The 21,628-nt window shown below is 51.6% G+C and overlaps 1 protein-coding gene across 3 annotated transcripts in view; it reads left to right on the top strand.

Annotated features, from left to right (window-relative positions):
• The window catches only part of SGSM3 (small G protein signaling modulator 3), a 30,198-nt gene extending 13,911 nt beyond the window's left edge, over positions 1–16,287 (top strand). For 2 of the 3 annotated variants that reach the window (XM_010564364.1, XM_010564442.1), the window contains 18 exons: positions 581–789; positions 943–1,050; positions 2,029–2,172; positions 2,562–2,757; positions 2,991–3,136; positions 4,663–4,890; positions 5,838–5,892; positions 9,472–9,599; positions 9,906–10,061; positions 10,570–10,624; positions 11,062–11,111; positions 12,427–12,579; positions 12,679–12,749; positions 13,104–13,152; positions 13,489–13,574; positions 13,942–14,064; positions 15,692–15,752; positions 16,161–16,287. In XM_010564364.1, the coding sequence (XP_010562666.1) occupies positions 581–789; positions 943–1,050; positions 2,029–2,172; positions 2,562–2,757; positions 2,991–3,136; positions 4,663–4,890; positions 5,838–5,892; positions 9,472–9,599; positions 9,906–10,061; positions 10,570–10,624; positions 11,062–11,111; positions 12,427–12,579; positions 12,679–12,749; positions 13,104–13,152; positions 13,489–13,574; positions 13,942–14,064; positions 15,692–15,752; positions 16,161–16,244 (2,102 nt within the window). In that variant the 3' untranslated portion in view covers positions 16,245–16,287. The remainder of the gene's footprint in view (positions 1–580; positions 790–942; positions 1,051–2,028; positions 2,173–2,561; positions 2,758–2,990; positions 3,137–4,662; positions 4,891–5,837; positions 5,893–9,471; positions 9,600–9,905; positions 10,062–10,569; positions 10,625–11,061; positions 11,112–12,426; positions 12,580–12,678; positions 12,750–13,103; positions 13,153–13,488; positions 13,575–13,941; positions 14,065–15,691; positions 15,753–16,160) is intronic. The other variant, XM_010564530.1, reaches the window with a different exon arrangement.
• The last annotated feature ends 5,341 nt before the right edge of the window (positions 16,288–21,628 follow it).

Below are 21,628 nucleotides of genomic sequence, written 5' to 3'. Positions count from 1 at the left end.
TGGGATGCATGATATGATGAAAGACAGAGTGTCTTACGTCAAACCTGTACTTGTGCTAAAGTATCTATTTTAGAAAGCCAGCCTCAGGTTAAGGTGCTCCTTCATTATGAATTTGGAAGTGTCCTTACTAAAGCTTTTTTGGTGATTAAATATCCCCAAAGTTAACATTTTGCACCTCATTACTTGCATGAGCATATAGCTTCTGCTTGCCACCTCTGAGGCTTGCTACGCTTTTGTCAGCCTGATTTACAGATCCTCACAAAACCCAGCAGGATGACTGCTGCCAGGATCTTGTTTAATTCCAGCCACACTCTGCACTAAATCATGAGTAAGTAGAGACTAGAAGCCTGCCGACAGCTTCTTAGTTCTCAAGGCCCCAGTGCCTTTTGCTTATGACCATAAAATTTGCTGTATGGAGAAGACAGTTAGAAACAAAGCTTTGCCTTTCCATGCTCTGACTGGAAGACGTGTATGTTTTTAACGTGCTTTCTTCAGATGGCCTTCCTACTCCCCACCCTGCCCTATGTTTGTTCCCTCTCTCACTTGTCTTCATTTCGTTCTCCTCCCTTTGCTGAGGCAGATGGTGCTGAGCCAAACTCCAGCAAGTTTCTGGGGGTCCCACTGGTGGAGGAGCCACAGCAGAGGCTCAAGTGGCAGGCTCATCTGGAATTCACACACAACCATGACGTGGGCGACCTCACCTGGGACAAAATTGAGGTCACCCTACCGCATTCGGACAAGCTGCGCTCCCTGGTGCTAGCTGGCATCCCACACAGCATGAGGCCACAGGTGAGAGTGCTGCCTGTTGTAGGCAGGCTCTCCTGCCTGGACTAAGAAACAGTGGAGCGAGACTCCTTTCTCTTGGTTGAGAGGGTGCCAGATTATGGTTTTCTGTGGCTGTTTTAGTGACTCTTCCTATCTCTGTTCACCCTTTCCCCTCAGCTGTGGATGCGTCTGTCGGGGGCCTTGCAGAAGAAGAGGAATTCAGAGATGTCGTATCGGGATATCGTGAAAAACAGCTCTAACGATGAAACCATTGCTGCCAAACAGGTAGGAGATGCTGCCTAGTGCTGACTGGGCACAAGGGAGTGGGGAGAAGGGCAAGATTTGCTGCATGAGGAGGAAGGGGTGTCTGCCTAACACCTGCAGCAGGGACAGTTGAGAGGACATGTGTGGCTGAATCCTGCTAAAGCTTAATCCTGTTGGGCGTATTTCTCCTTTGTTTTGTTGGAATAGCAACTGTGCAGCTGCCTGCCTTCCTAGGACAGCAGGGAGGGGTTGGACCTGTGCTACCTGCAGGCTAGAAAACAGTGCTGCAGCTACATCTCAGCAAACATCCTGATAGTCGTTGAGGGAAGTGAAGGGTGAAAGGCTGACAGATGCACCTCTGTTGAGGTAGCGGCAGCTGCTTCCAGGGACTGTCTTTGTTGCCTCAAACACAAAGTCTCTGAACACCAGCAAGACCGTTACAGGGTGTTTTCCCTTTTCCTCTGACCTCTGCCTTTGTGGGAGGAGGCAAAGGCCATGGCAAAAGAAACTGAGCTCTGCACAGGTTCACCTCTCACTAAGAAGCTAGATTCAAGTGGTTGGAAGGAGGAACAACACCACCCAAGGGAGATCTGTGGGCTGTTCACCTCCAAGTTCCCTGTCACAGATGTGGCCAGGTTGTTGGTTTCTTTCTGGGGGAGGTTTGTTGGGAAGCCTTGCTTGAAATCCAAGCAGATGAAATTCCCAACCAGTATGCCTGCTATTCTCAGTGGTGAAGCTAGGGGCTGAGTCTAGGCAAGTATTTCTTGGGAGGCACCAAGTCACCATCTGCACTGACATTTTCCCACATGTCAGTGAAGGCTGTTAAAGGGACCCCAGGTGCTTGGACAGGGCCATCTTCTTTGGTGCCTAAGGACTTACGCATGAGTGTGGGGAAGCAGAGTTCCCTGAGGCAGCAGGCCATGGGGAAGTGCAGACAGCAGAAGGCAATTGTTCAGATGCTGCTAGCTGACCCTGTCCTTGCTTATGGCTGTCTCGCAGATTGAAAAGGACTTGCTCCGCACGATGCCCAGCAACGCCTGCTTCTCCAACATGAACAGTATCGGGGTGCCGCGGCTACGCAGGATACTACGGGGACTTGCCTGGCTCTACCCAGAGATTGGATATTGCCAAGGCACTGGCATGGTAACCTGCTTTCAGAGTGTCTTTATGATAGGGATCGTTTTGTCTGTGGTGGCTGTGCTGGGGCAAGTGATTTGAGGCAGTGCTACCAGACACTGTGGCCTCCAGATGAGCTGAAGGGAAATCCCTTCCACCTGGAACATTTTTTCTAGGGAAGGGAGAGCAGAGTAGCACCACGTGTCCAAAGATGTGGAAGAATTCAGTCCATCTGTTGGGGAGGGACAGGCATTACACTGAGGAGAAATCACTTCAGTGGGAGACTGCAGGAGGGCTGCTGCAGAGGAAGGAAGATGTTGGTCACCTAGATACTGGTCCGTCTCTCCATGTGAGGAAGTGACGAAAGAGATCTGCTCCTCTTAGGACATGCAGTTCTTCTTCCTTCAAAATCCTAGGTGGCTGCCTCTCTGCTGCTCTTCTTGGAGGAGGAAGATGCCTTCTGGATGATGTGCGCTATCATCGAGGAACTGGTTCCTGCCTCCTACTTCAGCACCACCCTGATGGGCGTGCAGACTGACCAGCGTGTCCTGCGACAGCTCATTGTGCAGTACTTGCCCCGCCTGGACAAGCTGCTCCAGGAGCATGACATAGGTAAAAGCGTGCCCTAGAAACCATAGCTTTTCTTGCCAGGGTGACCTGCAGACGAAAATTATTGTTCTTGTTTCACAAAGGGAGAGCAGCAGGGCTAGGTGCAAACCTCCTGGCCCTGGAGGCAGTGCGTGCATGGTCATCTTTGAGCTGGGAGGAGAACACTTAGGAGAGTCCATCTTCGCTGGTTGGTTGACTTCCCTTGTCATGTTTCTTTTCTGTGTCTTTGTTCACAGAGCTCTCCTTAATCACCTTGCACTGGTTCCTCACCTCTTTCGCTAGTGTTGTCCACATCAAGCTGCTGCTACGTATTTGGGACCTCTTCTTCTACCAGGGCTCCCTGGTGCTGTTCCAGCTCACTTTGGGCATGCTCAGTATGAAGGTAATTCCCACGTCCTCTTCCTACTTTATAGTACTTTGATGTTTAATTTTGAGTTTTAGGGGCAAGAAGGTTTTGTATCCACTTCCTGTATGTGGTTTGGGAATGTGCTCGGGAAGACGACTTCCTGCCTTCCTCAGAACAGAGGGCTGTGAAGAACTTCCAAGGCACTTCACGGGATTCAGGGATTGCTGTTTCCCCTGCCTGCCTCATTTGTTCCCTCATAATTAAACCCCATCAGCTGCCCCCCTCTATTCAGTCTAGATCCCAGCCTGGGAGTCCGTCTTACCTAAACCAAGATAGTTCTTGATTCTGCACCATCTCTGAGCAGAGACATTGTCGTGGTTTAACCCCAGTCAGCAGCTAAGCACCATGCAGCCACTCACTCACTTCCTTCCCACCCAGTGGGATGGGGGAGAAAATCGAGAAAAGAAGTAAAACTCATGGGTTGAGATAAGAACGGTTTAAGAGAATAGAAAAGAAGAAACTAATGATGATAATGATAACACTAATAAAATGACAACAGTAATAATAAAAGGATTGGAATACACAAATGATGCACAGTGCAGTTGCTCACCACCCACGGATCAATGCCCAGTTAGTCCCTGAGCGGCGATCCCCCCGCCCCCACTCCCCCCAGTTTATATACTAGATGTGACATCACATGTTATGGAATACCCTGTTGACCACTTTGGGTCAGCTGCCCTGGCTGTGTCCCATCCCAACTTCTTGTGCCCCTCCAGCTTTCTCGCTGGCTGGGCATGAGAAGCTGAAAAATCCTTGACTTTAGACTAAACACTACTTAGCAACAACTGAAAACATCAGTGCGTTATCAACATTCTTCGCATACTGAACTCAAAACATAGCACCATACCAGCTACTAGGAAGACAGTTAACTATCCCAGCTGAAACCAGGACAAGGTTGTGGTCATCTGGGTAGCTTTTGATGGCACTGTTGAATGCTCCAAGAGATTAGGCATTGTCCTGACAACATTTGATTTGGCTGGCTTACATTTAACCACCTGATCTTTTCCTTTTCATGCAAAATATAATTTTGTGGTTCAGCTTGCTGTGTGAAGGGCAAGGGTGAGTCTGCTGGGAGTAAGGTGAAGGTGGAGCATGGTTTGACATGGTAGGCACTCTGTAGTGTGTGAGACTGATGAGTTTCCATTCCCTTGTTCCCAGCAAGATCCCTGCTGTGCCCAGGCCTGGCAGTGGGTGCAGAATAGCTTCTGTTTTGTCCTTCCTTGCTGATTTGACTTCATTTTAGTGATGGATGCTGTGATTCAAAAACACACCAGCTAGAATTTTGGGGGCAGATCTCAGTGCAGTAGAGTAGTAAAAGATGCTGGTCCCCTCCCATAAGTAGCTTGCGCTCTTTGTACTGAAGTTTTTATGGAATTATGTAGTTGTACCTGCATTGTTTCTGGCCCAGGCTGTACACCAAATGTAAAATTGCATCTAGCAGCCCTAAGAGCATAGCTCTCGTGCTTACTGTTCTGAGTGGCAAAATGACTGCATCGTTGCAGGAGGATGAGCTAATCCAGTCCGAGAACTCTGCCTCAATCTTCAACACGCTCTCGGACATCCCAAGTCAGATTGAAGATGCAGATGTGTTGCTGCGGGAGGCCATGCGCGTGGCTGGCTCACTGACAGATGTGGCGGTGGAGACCCAGCGTCGCAAACACTTGGCCTACCTCATTGCTGATCAAGGGCAGCTGCTCAACTCCAGCACCACTGTCAACAATTTATCCAAAGTGAGTGCACAGAGTCCCATCTGCCTCTGCTGCTCCATTTTTACCATTCCCTTATGTGTTCCCTCCCAATTGCTCTTTGTGAGCAAGATGTCGTCTTGTCTGAGAGGGTTTTGGCTCCAGGATGACTGTGTCATCCAGTGGAGAGAAGGTATTCGGAAGTGAAGGGAAGGTCTGTACTAATGAAATGCTGCCAGATCTGTCCTCGTTGATAAATCCCAGGTGAAAGGGATATTGACATTGATTGTAATTATCGTTAATGAGAGTTATGATGGAGAGTGATGCATTTTATTAATGGAAACGAAAAGAAACAACATATGCTTCTGGCAGAATTTGCTTGGAGCATGCAGAGTAGGAACTGGAGTTAGTCCATTAGTGAGAAACTGATACACTAAAATAACTCTGGAAGGTAGAGTTAGGAAACAGCGTCAGCCTTTGAGAAGCTAAATAAAAAATTCTCCTGTGTTTAATCTTGGACTACAGTCTGCAGTTGCAGATGTAGTAGCTACTGTTTGTCGACGCTGCGTGGAAGGTATATTCTTGATGCTCGTCTAATCGCAAGACACTCCTGCAATTCTAGAATGTAGTAGGCATCCATTTAGAAATTTATATATAATTACGTGTAGAACTGGTTTTGGCAACAAGTAGATTAGAACTAAAATTATTCACTTGAATCATGGTTGATCTCTTGAACTTCAGTTATGCTTTCGTAATAATTGAGCTATAAATAACCTGTTGCACATGGAGCAGATCAAGCAGTAGAGCTGATTCATTGTGTTAGAACTAGAACAACTCCTGTCTAAAAATTGCTGGTTCACTTGCCTGCCCTTTCCAGTGGTAGCTGTCAGGACCCTTTGCCCAGAGCTGACCTGTGTGGAGGGTTGCTTTACTTTATTTCTGAAATCTGTCCTGATGTGTGCACTTTGCTCTCTCTCTTCCCTCTCCCTCAGATTGTGCGGCGCAGGACTCAGCGTAGGAAATCTGGCATCACCTCTTTGCTTTTCGGTAAGGACAATCCTGTACCTTTCATGTGGTGCTGATGAATATACCAGCCTACGAGGGAGGGGAGTGAGCAAAGCAGGGAAGCACTGGGATAGAGAAAGAGGAGAGAAGGGAGCCAGAACTGAAGGATGAGAGGGAAGAAGTGCAGTTTTCTACTTGCTTGTTTTGGTCTAAGCTCAGAAAGTGAATTTTAGGTTGGATGGTTAGTCCTTAAATGGTGACTAACAGCGGGCTGCAGCTCAGCCCAGCTGTAATGTCCTTCTTGCACTGACCAACAGGTCAAACACGTTTTCTGGCAGACCACATGCAGTCCACGAGCTGGATGTTGTACTCTCCTGATCTTACCCTGCTCAGTTCAGGAGCATCCCTGAAGATCTGTGACAGGGCAGGATGGTCCGGTGTGTCACTCATCCAAATTTATAAATGCAAACATCACTGCTGTTCCCCCTTACTCTGAGAGTTTGATGCTGTGAACTCTTTTGAGTCTTAATTTTCTTTGCTTATGAGCTAAGCCAGTGTATGTCCAGAAAGTACAGGGCCAGAATGGGTTTTGCACGGGTTTGGCAGTAACTTGCTTCTGTGACTCCATAATAAACCTTTCTATTGTAAGTCTCACTGTCATCACCTTCCTTGTGACTCGTTAGCTTTCTTCAAATTGCCACATCTCACCACAGAAATTGTTTTTCCGGCGGAAGACAACATACTGAATTTACAGGGTTCAAATAGTGTTCCTGTTGTGGTTGAAATGGCCTGAATAAATCTAAAACTGGGTTTTACTGGTCTTTTCAGAGAAGAGCTTTTCTGGTGTTCTCCAGGAAGCGGATATATTGTCACAGGCTTGCTATAAGCGCATACAGCATTACATATAGAAGTTATGGTAGAAGACCAATAAAGGTGTAAAGTCAAGCATGCAGAAGTGAAGAAATGCAGGAAAGTTGCTTGTGCAACCTAAACTCAGACCTCTTGTATGTAATGTTACCATACAGTCAGTACAAACTGAACTGGCAGGGAACTTAGCTGCCAAATGCATCTTTCTTGTGTCTCAGTCTCCTTGACCAAGTTTGAGTAGCTTTATGAAAGTGATAGCAAGTTATACCCACGCACAAAGACAAATTTAAAGTTGAAGCTTCAAAATGTATCAATGGTAGAACTGAGATGATAGTGTTTTCTCATGTTAGTGGGATTTCTGTGCAGTGACTGTCATGAGTTTTACCTAGTATTCTTAAAACATTGGTTAAAATAGAGAAGTTATCATCCTGCAGCAGACGACCAGAATGGAAAACTTCAGCCCAAGTGAGGGGAAGGAAAGCTTGGATGTGATAAATTCACCTTATACTGGGAACTGTCAAACAACCTTAACTGTAAAGTCTGCTTCCTGTGATAGTTACTGTGTAGAGCTGGTACATAACCCTTGTCTGGGTGGGAGTAAGAACTTATCCAGGACTTAATTCTTTTTCCTTAGAGCGAATGCAGATTTAGTAGTGACTTGGACAGGAGTCACAGGCGCACTGTTTGGAAAGGACCTCTAGATGTCTGTAGCACAACCTCACCTGCTCAAAGCCAGGCTCTTGCTAGATCAAGTCGGCCAAGGCCAAGGCTTTCTCTAGCTGAGATTTGAGGAGTTGGACCAGATTTCTAATGAAGGAAGAAACAGCAAAAGGCAGTTTGGCAGAGAATGAGATACGCGTGTTGCCTTTTTCCTGTTGGATGGGCATTGCAACAAGGAGAGGCAGGAGAGCTAGTCAGTCTTGGCAGGCCCAAAACAGAGCCTCCTCACGTGTGGCCGATCCTGCACCAGTTCCCTGTTTTGAAATGTCCATGCAGGCATGTTGGGTGCAGTGAGGTGAATCTGGTGGGAACCCCAGTTGCTTTCCTCTGTATGGTGTATATTCTAAGGTGGGAGGGTGTGGAACTTGCTTCCCATACCTCCTACTTGTGTTTGGGTGGGATTGATCTGAGTACAGAGGGAGGAGCACAGTATTTTGGCCAGAAGGGACTGAATTGATGACAGAGGGAATCAGTGATCTATGTAAATGAGGGCAGCCCATGGAGCTAGCGTGGCTGTGGTTGAGTAGTTTCTTCTTTAGTCATGTTCTGTTTTAGCAACGTGAATTTTCCGGGAATCCCCGCCATCTGCGTGACCACCTATCTATTTACAATCTTTGTATCTCTGAATCTGTAGTGAGACTTCTTACATGCTCTATTTCCTACCCCTGGCCAGTGAGGAGGAGGTTTTGTTAATTTTCATTGCTTGGACTGGGAGTAAGTATGCCCTACCATTTTTTCTAGTCCAGAAGCAAAGTTCAGTTTTCTCTTAAGCAATGTGTGTCTGATTCTCTAATTGTTTAATTTAGCAAATAGAAAACAATTATAAAAATAATTTTAAATCTAATTTTGTGCTTCTATTATGTTCTTAAAGTGTTGGTCTTTTTAATTAGGGTCACTTATGATTAAAAGATACTGTTAATCACTTCAATAAGCGGAAACTTCATATGTATATAGCTGTTGCAGCAGCTGTATAGCTCGGGCCACACTTTATTCATATTGGTTTCTGTAATGCTGTTAGAAGATAAGCAGAATACTATTTGCTAGCAAGTGATTTACTTGGGTCATGCATAAAAGCTGTGTTTGTATAAAAATTGGAGATGAGTGAAAAATACATTGTTTTAAATGTTGATTTTGCTAATCAAGCCACCACATCTTCAGTATATTACAGAGAGAGCAAAACCAGATGTATGAAAATACACTTTGAATTTAAAACAAACTGAATTTTTTTAGAAAAAGCAGCAAATGGTTCATTGTTCCCAACCGTCATGTACCCGATTTTTAAGGCATTCAGATACATTAACTGCCTAAAGAATCCATCCCACTAGTATCTTTCTGCATAAATTAATAGAGATAGGCTGTCAAAACTCCTGGGGGAATTGGTGACAGTTGAAAGATGCTTTGGTAACTTTTACTTTCTACTTATGACCATTTCTACACACCCAAAACCTTTGAAATCTGGCTCTTAGGGAGGTCAAGGTCTTAAGTAGAAGGCAGCTTTTGTGTCATGGCTCTGAATTCTAGACTGACAGAGGAAAGTGGGCTGTCTTGCTTTTTCAAGTCTTTTATAAGACTCAGTGAAGAAGATGCTCTCAGCCTGAGAGGTATGCAAAAATCAGAAGTAGTTCAACCAAAAGCTGTTTCAGTTTCAAGAGAATTTCAGTTGAAGAGAATTTTTGAAAGTTCCCTAGTTTTGTGTCCCACCATTCAGCCATCTATATACTGCATAGACACTTCTCTAAAGCAGTATGCAGTATTTTGGTATACTGAGTTGTCCAGACAGATCAAAGATGGCATCCTCCAGTTCCATATGTGGTTTGAAATACCAGCTCCTTAAAATTTGAGGCAGTCAAATTGGTATTGGTTATTTACATTATTGAATAGATTAGCAGTAAGTACCTGCTTTAGTGTAGGCACTTCTAATGTCAGGCTTTTCTGATTTCTGCAGAATCAATGATTTCTAATGTTAACAAAAATTAATACCTTATACTTGTTTTCCTTTCCTCACCTTCCTTCTGGCTGTGTGGGCTCCCCCAGGGGATGATGATCTTGAGGCACTGAAGGCCAAGAACATCAAGCAGACGGAGCTGGTGGCTGACCTGCGTGAGGCTATTCTCCAGGTGGCACGGCACTTCCAGTGTGTGGATCCCAAGAACTGCAGCATTGTGAGTGGGAACAGCTGGATCTGCACTGCTGTGTGCTCCAGGCATGAGTGTTGAGTGTCCACCGTAGGACAGAGCTGTTCAAATGCTCCTGGAGTGTGGACTTGAGAAAGAACACACTAGGTGTAATGGGTGGAGGATGAGGGTTGCTCAGCCCATCCCTGGTGGAGGAGGGCTGTGCTGGGAGGTTGTCCGCCTGCGAGGCGCAGGAATAGGGTTGGGAAGAGGGGCATGCAAGCTTTGGCAGGTCAGCTGGGAGTCATCTGTTGCTTGTCATTGCTCTCTGCTCTTCATCCACATGCATGCTAGGATCTGACTCCAGACTACAGCATGGAGAGCCACCAGCGGGACCACGAGAACTATGTGGCCTGTTCCCGCAACCGACGACGACGAGCAAAGGCACTACTGGACTTTGAGCGCCATGATGACGATGAGCTGGGCTTCCGCAAGAATGACATCATTACGGTGCGTCAGCCCATGAGACAGGGACCCGGGCAACCCACACACAGGGCACGCCCAACTTGTTTGGGACGCTGCACTGCCTCTTCTCCAGGGAAAGAAGGGAGATCAGCTCAGAGCCCAGTTAGGAGTCTAAGGGAAGCAGTTGGTGTTTCTCGGGGCTGCCTGGGGATGAGACAGTGTGTTCCTGTGAGTGTTGTCTTGTGGGTCATTCTCAGTGCAACCACCAAGTCCCTTTCCTGGCTGCCATACAGCTGAGCAAAAGGTTGATTTGGTCCAACCTGGGTCCCATGTTTTAGCTGTGGGGATCCCATCTGAAGTTGGGGGAAAACAGGGGTAACATTGTGTTTGCAGTAGCTTTTTGCCCTTGAAGGCCCTGGGCCATGTGAGAAGAGAATGTTGGCAAACAGTTGAGGAGAAAGCAGTTCCTCATTGTGTACACACAGCTGGGCAGCTGTAGCCCTCCTGGTGCTGCACTCTTTTCAACCAGTGTTTTCCAATCCCTGTTTTTCAGATCATTTCCCAGAAGGATGAGCACTGTTGGGTGGGAGAGCTGAATGGACTGAGAGGTGAGAGCAGGATGGGTTGTACTGGGGAGAGTGGGGCCAGATGCGGAGCATCCATTCATCCACAGCAACTGCTCTCCCACATTTGCAGCAAAGGCTCTGCCGGTTTCCCACAGCATCTGCCAGGGAAATGTTAAAGCAGGGTATGAGAGCAGTGATGCAGCTACCTGGTTACTTCTTGCAAACAGCAAGTTCAGGCTCCATCCTCCTGGCACAGGGTGGTTGGGTGCATGTCATCTCTGCTGCTTCTGGGCAGTGTTCTGTAATTGGCTTCCTCTTGCAGTTGCCCTAATTCTTGTGATTTTGAGGCTGCTCACTTCCTTCTTTGGGGTTGGACCCTATGAATGCTGATTTATTCTCAGCTTCCACTGGGCTGTGGTCTTGTCTGTGTTGTTTCTCAGTGTCTACATCAGGCTCACCTCTTTGTCCACTCTTTGTAGGTTGGTTTCCTGCAAAATTTGTGGAGATCTTGGATGAGCGGAGTAAAGAGGTAATTAAAAAAAACCCACAACAACAACAACAAAAAACAAGATAAAAAAAAGAGTTGTGTCATAACTGAAAAAACATAGTTGAAGAGAGCCATATATTTCCCCCTCTGAGTCTGTTTGCTCTCTCTGGCTATTGAGCGCTTAGTGATGTGATCAGGCAGCTTATCTTCCTAAGCCTGTTTGCTCTGCTTCCTCATGCTGACCGAGTGGAGAATGAGGGTCCCAGAGGGCTGCAGGGGGTAGCTGAGTGAGATGCCTGGGTTCGCAAGGACCCTAGAGACGAACCTTGGGAAAGCTGAGAAAGCAGCAAGCAGGTACGCGGCAGGATCCTGTGGGCAGTGTTTCTGCCGGCTCCCTGCCCTGCTCTTCCTCCTTTGAGGCTGTGCCTGTGGATCTCGCTCATGCTTTGCGGTCACCACAGTGAATTCTCCCCGAGCAGCTGTGCCCGAGGGAGCACTCTCTCAGTTCCTCTCGCAACTAGCAGTGGCGAGATGCCATCTATCTCGAGCAGATACCTCGATATGGCCCCAAGGCTGGGGTAGCGGGTAGGAGACAAACATCAGCAGCTGTTGGCCTAGGCAGTTTGCAGAGGAAGTGGAGAAGGCCCTGTTTTTCCTCTCCACCTCAGCATTTGGAGAGTAAGGAAGGGCTCAAAGGCTGATCTGAGACCCCTCAAGAGAAGCCCCTAGAGAGATGTCACTATTGACATCTTGCTTGCTTCCTCACCCTCTTCTCAGGGCTGGTGCCTTAGATGCAGATCACCTCTCTGAGTGTAAACGCAACCTGTACTGCTGAGCAGTTCTCCTCCCAACTGTGGGAGTAGAGAGGATCCCACTCATCCTAATTTTGGAACATCCTTCATGCTAACAGTGTGTCAGGGTGATACCTTGAAGTGGTGTACCAGCTGACTTGGGAATTCCTATCTATCCCCCTTTGTTTTGACTTTTAGCAGCTTACAAAGTCCCAGAGACCCTCAGTGCAAATCCCTCTCCTTAACTTAGCTCAGTCAGCATCGCACCAAACTGCAACAGTTCCTACATGCCGAGCTCAGCCAGGATGGTGCTGGGGTCACCCGTGTGGTCTGCTGGGCACCACCTAGGCACAAAGGTCCTGGTGTCCCACCAAATCCCTGGAGAGTAGCACTGAACGTGGTGCCTTATGCAAGAGCCAGCAAGAGTGTAAGGGGTTTAGGGAGGGGGGACTGGTGGGCACCTGGGAGTAGAAGAGGTCTGTGCAGAGAAGCTGTAGGTGAGTGGAACACCTCCATGCTCTGCCACCTCGGCAGTATGCTGAGAGCTGGCTCTTCATGTTCCTCAGTACTCTATTGCTGGAGATGACTCAGTCACAGAAGGGGTGACGGACTTGGTGCGAGGGACACTCTGTCCAGCCTTGAAGTCCATATTTGAACATGGACTGAAGAAGCCATCTCTGCTGGGGGGGCCCTGCCATCCCTGGCTGTTCATTGAAGAGGTGAGATGTCTCGGTTCCCTTCATGGGGCAGCGTTACCGGAGGGCTGGGGTGAGGGGGCTGTAGGGCAGAGTATGCTGACTGTCCCTCTGCCCTACTAGGCTGCAAGCCGGGAGGTGGAACGGGACTTTGACTCTGTGTATTCTCGCCTTGTGCTCTGCAAGACTTACAGGTAAGGCCGCTTTAGTCACACCAAGCGGCTGGGTCTCTGCCCTGCTCCTGCATGCTCATCAAACTGCTGCTGCTGCTCTCCACCTTGGGAAGGGACACAGTCTGCCCCATCCTCCTGTGGGTGTGCTGTCAGCATGCTGCTGTGCCTGTGCTGACTTGGGGCTGGCAGTGGCTCTTGTCCCCTTCCCCAGGCTCCTGTGTTTGCTTCTGGGTCTGTGTCTTCCTCTCTCATGGCTGCAGGATCACCTGTGGGCTCAGCAGTAGCGAGAGAGCTGTTGGGGTATGGAGGGGGAGAGGCCTGCATGTGCCCATGGTGGCCTCAGAGCTAGCTATGTCTCTGCTGTGATCTTTGCAGGCTTGATGAAGATGGCAAAGTCCTCACTCCGGAGGAGCTGCTTTACCGGGTGAGTGCTGCCCCCAGCCCAGCCAGAGCCCAGCTCCTAATGTGGGGAAGTTTCCCATGGAGGCTGCTGGAGGGTGAGGCTCATCTCTAGGGAGATGCTCGGGAGTCTCCCAGACCTTCCCTGATGGGAAGGAGTACAGACACCAGGTGCCTGGGGAAAGGCAGAAAGTGGAGCCATCAGGAGGCTTGGCCCCCCTGACGCTAGCAGGTGGCACTGGGTGAGGGTGGGGAGCTCCGCTCCGGGGAGGGCAGCATTTGGCTGTGTTGCCGAAACGGCTGCCCAGCTGTGCCTAAGGCTAAGCTGAGAAGGCGGTAACCCCATCTTCCCTCCCTGCAGGCGGTTCAGGCTGTGAACATGACACACAACGCTGCACATGCGCAGATGGACGTGAAGCTTCGTTCCCTCATCTGCGTTGGACTCAAGTGAGTCATCTGGTCCTGATACCCCTGGCATTACGGGTGCAAGGAGCTTGGGAGGGAGCAGAGTGGGCTCAAGGACAGCAGTTGTTTCAGTCTGCCTTAGGCCACAGGGTCTTTTTGCCCTCGCACTGCAGCCACTGAGTGCGACCTGCTCCTTTCTTGTTCATCGTGCTGGCCTGGTTCCCAGCTGGAAGAAGTAGCTCTTATTGCGTGGAGTGGGTCACACAAGTTTACTGAGTTATCCTGTTCCTACGGGGGACAAGACTGGGGGTTGGGGTCAAGGCTTGGGCCGAAAATAGACTATCCCAAAGGGACAGGGCTTCTTTCCCTGGCTTCAGCCAAATAACATGCCTCTACCCCATCGCTGCAGCGAGCAGGTGCTGCATTTGTGGCTGGAGGTGCTGTGCTCAAGCCTGCAGACCGTGGAGAAGTGGTTCCACCCCTGGTCATTCCTGCGCAGTCCCGGCTGGGTACAGATCAAATGTGAGCTTAGGTGAGTGTCCCCATGGGCCTTGCAAGGGTCTGGAATGGATTTCCTCCTCCTCTGCAGGAGGTGGCCCTCCCTATGGCTGGCCTTGGGCCCTCTCCAGTGAGGAGCAGTGTGGGCTGCCCAGATATCCCCACTGCAGAGACTTCTGTGTGCTGAGGCAGCAGCAACTGTCTAGACTGCTTAATGTGATGCACTGTGCCTGCCTGATCCAAGAGCAGAGCTTGGCTCCTGGCGAGCTGTCGTGACAAGCAGGCAGCCTCTGCCTGCCAGCAACCTCCTGCTGTGCCCTGCACCTACTCTGATGGAGAGGCTGCCTTTTCCACCCCCATGTTCTCCAGGTCCTCTGCCAGCCACCATGAGGCCAAGCAGGGAACAGGGAATGTGCTAGAGAGACAGCCTGACTGTCCCTGGCTGGGAAGGAGTCAGTCGCTGGCTGACTCCTGGTTAAGTGAGGGAGCGATGTCAGAGGCTGAACGTGGCTTTAGTGCCTGAGCTCGCACAAAGCACATCGCTTGGACCCCAGAGCACACATCCACGCTGCATGCTCCTGGCCCTCCTGCACTCCGCAAAGCCACATCCAGTCCCAGGGAGCTGTAGAGCAAACCTCCCGCCACCACCACCACTACCACTCCAGCCCTGTTGCTGCTGCTGTTCTGCGGGAACTGGTTTTTCTCCATGCCACCCGGTTGCCTCTGGCCCCAGTGCGGAGTCTGGGAGCATCCGTAGCCAGGAGCAGGCCTGTATGTACACACCTCGGGGTGCCCTGTTCTCCTTGTGCTGCTGCGGAAGGGGAGGAAGGGAGTCCATTCCACCTCTCTGCTGCCTGTGTCCTGTGGGGCAGCGCTAGTTCAGCACAGCCAAAGGACCAAGCGCGACTGGTTCATGGCTGGGGCCAGGTTTATGTGGAGCAGGAGTGGAGGCTTATGCCGTATTTCTCCTAGCCAGCTTCCTGTGGAGGGCTCAGCAACCTCACTGCAGCAGGAATCGGAGGAGATACCCACACAGGAGTTTCCCCTGAGCCTGAAAGATTGACGAGCTTGTTGCCAGGAGGTCTGAGCTGTGTGTCTCTGTCCTAGGGACAGGGTTGAGGCTGTGCCTGCACCCCCTGCTTAGAGCCGGGTCTGATGAGGGAGCTCCAAGTGCCATCCCCATGCGGCAGTTGTCCATGGGGGTCAGGACACTTCTCTTACTCCAGGGAGAGAGAGGGGGGAATGCAGAAACTCTGAGGTGCTACTGGCAGGGGTCTGCTTTCTAGAGAGGAACCTGCAACTCCCCCCATTGCCGCTGCTTGCAGTCCTCAGCCATGTGTGTCTGCCGTCTGCCCGTGCCTCCCTGCGCTGCTGTGTCAGGCTCTGTAGGGGTTGCACTTGAGTCACATCTTCAGGCTTCTCTTTCCAGCCTGAGCCTGGCAGGGTGTGAAGCCCAAAGAGGAGGGGGAAAGAGGGGATGAGTGGCTGGTGCTGCCCTTTCAACAGCAACAAACAAGTAATTTCATCCTTGTAAGCTTTGTGGCGTGCCGGGCCAAGCTGAGGAGCCGGTGCAATTGTGTGCCTGGGGCGCAGCAGTTGTGGGCACAGGCTGGGAGTTGTGGTCTGGGGGGGTGTGCTACCATCTCTCTCTTCCATTGCAGAGTCCTCTGCAAATTTGCCTTCAGCCTCTCTCAGGACTGGGAGCTGCCAATAAAGAGGGAGGTGAGTAGGTGGCATCTCTCATTCTCTCCCTCAGCCGGGGGCTTCCCTCTCCCATCTTTGTGCTCCAGCCCATCCTCTGCCTCCTCTTGAGCCGGCACCGGAGGCTGTGGATGGGGCTGCTTTCCCTGCCAGGGCAGGCCGTGCCCGGGAGCTGCGTGCCAGTGCTGGCAGGGGCTGCTGCCTGCCCCTGCCCAGCTGGGGCAGAGGGAAATGGCGGCCCGTCCCTTCCCCGGTGCTCTCCAAACCGCAGGGCCTCTCCCTGTTTCAGCTGCGCGGAGGTGGGGAGCGCAGAGGGCTGCTCTGTCCAGGCGCCGGAGACCTCGGTGCGCTTTGGGGCTCTGCCCGCAGACGCGACCTCCCTTTTTCTGGGTGCGGTGCACTGACCCGGCTCTCTGTGTCGTCCTGCAGGAGAAGGAGAAGAAGCCGCTGAAGGAAGGGGTGCAGGACATGCTGGTGAAGCACCATCTCTTCAGCTGGGACATAGATGGGTGACCCCCACCCCGCCCCATCCTTGGGGAACCTTCTCAGTGGCGCACACTCCTCTCCCCCACCCCCATCATGTCTCACCCCCTGCCCTCCCCCCCCTCCCCCACTCGTATCTGTGACAAAATCCCCCTCGGGGGGGCTGCCAGGCCACCCGGGACAGACGGCGGCAGCGCCAAGAGGCCGAGCTGCAGACCTGCGAGGGAGGTGATGGTGGAGGGTGATGCTGCAAAAGGGACAAGCGTGTTCTGGCCACAAAAACAAGTTGCCCCCTCCCAGCCTTCCCCAGCTCTGCCACCCCCACCTCCTGCCTGCCTCTACCCTGTCTCCCCCCTCCCCGTGCCTGGGGGAGCTGCCTGGCCCGCAGCCCCTCACGCGCAGCCCCATGGGCCAGCGGATGTGTGGGTGCGTGAGCGTGTCTGCTGCCGTCGCTGTGGGGAAGAGGCAGCCCGTGCGGGGTGGCTTTGATCCGTGAAAGCTGGTGCCATTGGCGGGTGGCACCACGGGTGCGAGTGGAATCGGGCTGGTGAGAGGCTTGTAGGGATAGCACATCTCCCCGCCCCGGGCCAGCCAAGGGCTCGCCTCTGCCTGGGAGAGGGATGGCAAAACCTGAAGCACTTGGGAAAGTTCCTCTGACCTGGAGCAGGGACTGAGAAGAGGGAACTGGCATCGGCCTTATCCCACCTCCCTGGCACTGGTGTGTGGGGTGTTGACAAGAGGTGCCCGACCCTAGGGGATGGGCCTTGTCTCCTCTGGGAGCAGACAAAAACCCCTTCTCCCCTAAACAAGAGTGTTTCATGCTGTCATTTTAGTCTCTAGATGATTTTTACTGTTAACCAAAAAGCTGTAAATTAACTCCAGGAACGTGTATATTTTGGCACTGTTGTAGCTCAGGACGGGGTTCAGGTTGGAGCTGGCTCAGGGAGACTAACTCGTCCTCCTCACCCTGCGGCGGTGGCAGGGATGCAGGTCAGGAGTGGAGAATTGCTGCTTTGTGGTGGTGGCTCTGGATATGGAGTCTGTGACTTTCTACTGAAAGCGCTTGTCTGTGAGCACAAACTACTCATGAAATGACACTAGATTCTTACTTTCCTTTATTCGGTGGGTTTGTAAATAAACTGGATCTTGGGAGAGTGCCGGGCTTTGGCTTTGTTTTTTTTGACAGGGCCAGGTCTAGATTTAATTCTTAATTTCTGCCGGTTGATTATTACGATCCCGTTTCTCCGCTGGCATCAAGCTGAGGTCTCCTCCCCTCGGGCTCCTCACTGGCCTCCCACCGGGGCAGGAGCAGTTGTGCCGCCAGCACTGGCAGCCCTGCCTTGCCTCTCTGCTGCCAGCCCTCCCCCAAGTGCAGCTCCGCAGCAGAGCCCCAGAAAAGCAAGAAATACTCAAAAACGAGGGGGTGTGGGGACACTGCAGGAGGAGGGCCCTTAGCAAAGGGAGCGGGGCTGGCAGAAAGCAGGGCTGGGTGGTGGTGGATAGCAGCGTTGTCCGTACAACAAGCAGCTTTTCCAGAAAAAAAAAGGTGGAGTCTTGGCTGCAAAGCGGGACAGGAACAGGGCACAGGCCTGGGAAGAACCCTGTTCAGAAGCCCAAGGTCGTGGGAGGGTGGGAGTTACAGCGTATTTATTGATGTGAAAAATGAGTGGTTTCAGTCAAAGTAATTCCAGTTTGGCATCTGGCTGGGGAAGGCTGCAGTGTCACCTCACCACTGTAACGAACGGCTGCAGTCCAGAGCAGCCTGCAGGGCTGGGGGAGGCTGTAAAAGCTGCCTGTGCTTCTCCCACCATAAGACCTACTTCTGGCTGCAGGGTAGGTAATTTCCATACACAGAGGGAATCTCCCTGCAGCTGAGACGAGATGAGGCACCACCACTCAAGCTTCTTTTTTTTCTGGTTTGAGAAAGACCCAGAGGGATCACCCACCCTTAGCTGGAAAAGGCAGAGTGGCCCCAAGCCCTCCCACCAGCATAGCAGAGAAGTTTTTGAGCACGTGGCTGTTTGTTTGGAATTTTTTTAATAAAATGGATTTTTTTTTTCAAATATTTGTAACTGAAAAAATAATTCAATTTAAAGATCCATTCTCTCCCCCGTTAACTTGTCACTTTTATCCTTTTCCAGTTGAATACTCGCTCTAGATCCGATGCCCCAACACCATCTGTCTCCAGTGGTGCTGGTCACCCCTCACTGTTTGCTGCATAGTGGAAGGGAGAGTGCGTACTAGTCAAATACACATTACAAACAAGTAGTGGTTACAGCAGAAAGATTCAGGATTACATTCAAGGTAGAGGCAGAACATCAGACTTCGTTTTTCCCAGTGGGTGCAAAAATGTACGTCCAGGGGAATACCTCTTCCGACAAAGAACTATTGAACTATTATTCAAACAAATAATAGTAAGAAAGCAGAGAACTGGGCTAGCCTGCTCTGGGCACTGCTTGGGGAAAAGACTTCCTACTATTTCCAGGGATGAGGCACCATCTTCCCCTCTGCCCATGGGCGCTGGGTTATGGCTCGCTCTCCTGGCAGAGGGGCTCTGGCAGGTTAGCTGCTTTCCTCAGGAGGTGAGGCTCTTGGTTCTGTATCGTCTGGACTCCTTGAGGGCTCTTGAGCCCATCAGCCAATTTCAAGTATGTTGTTGGGCAGATATAACATACTTAAATTAATTCCTACAAAGTTTCACAAATGAAGGTGGGTGGGTAAAGGTGAAAGGGAGCAGCTGTGAGCTCAGCCTTTCACCCTCAACCCTGGGGAAGGGCTATATTGGTAATGGGCATTGGCAGCTCTCTGCCAGCAAAGACAGGGGTGCCTGGCCCAGCGTGAGGAACCGTGGCTGGGTCAGGCCGGGAGTGCTCCCACCTTCCTCGAGGAGCTCATTGCACTTCGGTAATTTCATTCTTTGTTTACTGTTTGCAGCTTTGTAATTATTTGTATAAAAGATATCACACAGCTGGTTTTCGTGGGGGCTACTGCTCACTGTGGGCTAAAAGCAGCTGATTTTGCTTCAGTTTGACAAATAGGTACCCTCACTTTTTCCCTGTAGCAGTTGAAAGATCCTCCCCTTGCCCCCCATCCTTTCCTCCTAAGAAAGCACTTGCCTCCTGCACCCACCTGGTCCCATGGCTGGGCAGCTGCCCCGGGGGAGCTCTGTAAGGCAATTAATTACTAATGCACTCTCTGCTCCCAGTGAGCACCAGGGCTGCACCAGGAGAGAACTAGGGAGGGGCGGGGGGGTCAAAGAGGGTGTCCATCAGTCCCAGTTATTCTGATTTTTAGGACATGATACTGTAGTTTGGGCAACAGAAAGTGGGTGCCAGGGGGGAAGGGGGTATCCCTCTCCAACCCAGACACTGAAGGAAGCAGATAAGAGGCTCTGACTTGCTTACAACTGGGGGGGAAGAAGGGGGCAGAAAGGAAGGAAGCTGCCAGCAGGCTTCACCTCCAACTGATTAAGTGGCTCCCCATGCAGTTAACAAGCAAATAGGGCTCAGGAAAGCAGGATTTTCTCCCAGCTGCAAAACAGGCATGACCCCCCCAGCTGCCAGTTTGGTGGCTGACGGAGAGCACAGTGTGCAGGGCTGGCAGTCACCTGCCCTGGAGCAGGGGTACCTGCCCCCCCCTGCAGCAAGGCCCCCCCAAGAAGAGCGCTGGGTACCAAAGGGGAAGGGGAGCACCATGTGCCCCTCCCCAGCAGGCAGCACTGCAGCCCGGCGTGGGGCAAAGGTGAGGACAGCATCCTCAAGGAGATACTAAAAAGGATGGCAGTTTTTTTCCTTCCAGTGCCTGAGCAGGGTCAGCACCTCGGTCTGTACGATTTCAAAAGCCACTGCCTCCAGCCCTGCCCTTGGGAACTGCCACCCCACAGCCTGGACCCAGCTCAAGGCCAAAGCAGGGACAGCTGTGTGGCCAGGCAGTTGCATGGAGCACAGCAAGGCTACGGCTCACCAGGTAAATAATATGGCGGTGAGCTACTACTAACAAATACAGGAATTTAAAAGTGACGGGAGTAACAGCACAGGAGAGAGCCACAGGCCTGGGTTTCCAACGCAAAACCCTGCACAAGTAATAGCATCATCATGGCTGGGGGGGGGGCGCTTGGGGGACTCGTGCGCCTGCTCATCAGTCAGCAGCCCCAGGCCCTTTGTGGCCACAGCTGGCTGGACACAGGGCAGCAGCTCCCAGTAAGCAGCCATTTGCTTTTGCCTTTTACCCCGTGGGCCTGGAGGGAAGGAAGAGCGGAGGTCAGCTGCCCGTTACTTGCTTTCAGGCTCCCACTTGTCCCAGAAAGCGGCCCTCACAGTCGCACTCCTGAGCTAGGACCTGCGTTGAGCCTCACAACACCCTTTTTGCAGTGCCGCTTCCCCTTCCTTGCCTGTTGGGCTGCTGCTTTCTGCTGGGGCACCTGCTACAGGGAGGCAACAGCACAGCTGAAGGCGAGAGACAGATTGCACATGGCCCCTAATGATATGTTGCTCATCGCTAGCTGTGCCCCCCACACGCTCCCCAGGACACACGGACAATTTCTTGTCCCTAACCCCCACCACAGACTGACTGCCCTGCTCACCTGGGGATGTCACCAGCGCTGTGGCAGCTGGGGGGGACAGGGGTGTGCCTTAAGGCTAGCTTCCAGGCACAACCAGAGGTCTGGGGCAGCGAAGGACAGATTTTAACATATAAGGACCTGGATTTTAGCACCTTAAAAATCTGTTTTGCAGCCCAAAGCGAGTGAAGCAAGCAGGCAGGCCTCTGCCAAGCTCAGCAATATTTGGGAAACCAGCTGAGACATTACCAGGTTGGGGTGGGGGGAACCCTGGTTCCCTTTGGCTACGTTTGGAAAAGGTGCCTGTTCTGCCCAGCTCCTCGCAGCCCTGCGGCAGAACAGGCCCTCCCCTGACAGACAGGAGGGGGTGCAGAGGGCAGCCGTGCCCCCAGCCGACACTCCCGCCTTTTGTGTCCTGCTCCGGAGGTAGAATCCCCTTCTGCAACCGTTAAACCTCCTTTATTTGCCAATCCCAGCGAGGCGTGGGGTGCCGCTTCTGGAAACGGCTCGGGCCCGGTCACGCTATGCCCCTCTGCGAGGCGTGAGGGAATTCGTGCCTGCCTCCCATGCGCTGCCATCGCTGTTCCCGCCTGGAGGAAGAGGGGCGTCCGGCTCCACTCGCACCCGAGCTGGGTCAGGCTGCACTGAGGGGGCAGGAGACCACCAGCCCCGGAGCTCCTGCAGCCGCTTCTTCCCCCAGCAGCCGTTCTCCCTGCCCTGGCCCGGCCCAGGCAGCAGCGACTCGAGCTGCGGGTCTGCCTTTGCTACCACTGCCGGCTTCGTGCAGGAAGGACACTGTTGGGGGAGGAGTACAAATACTAGGAGCTCGTCTCTTTTTTTTTTTTTTTTTTTTTTT

This window comes from Haliaeetus leucocephalus, unplaced genomic scaffold (assembly GCF_000737465.1).
Source record: "Haliaeetus leucocephalus isolate CR32 unplaced genomic scaffold, Haliaeetus_leucocephalus-4.0 Scaffold0, whole genome shotgun sequence".
Lineage (NCBI taxonomy): Eukaryota > Metazoa > Chordata > Aves > Accipitriformes > Accipitridae > Haliaeetus > Haliaeetus leucocephalus.
Note: the sequence above shows the minus strand (reverse complement) of the source record. Positions and strands in the feature narration are given on the sequence as shown.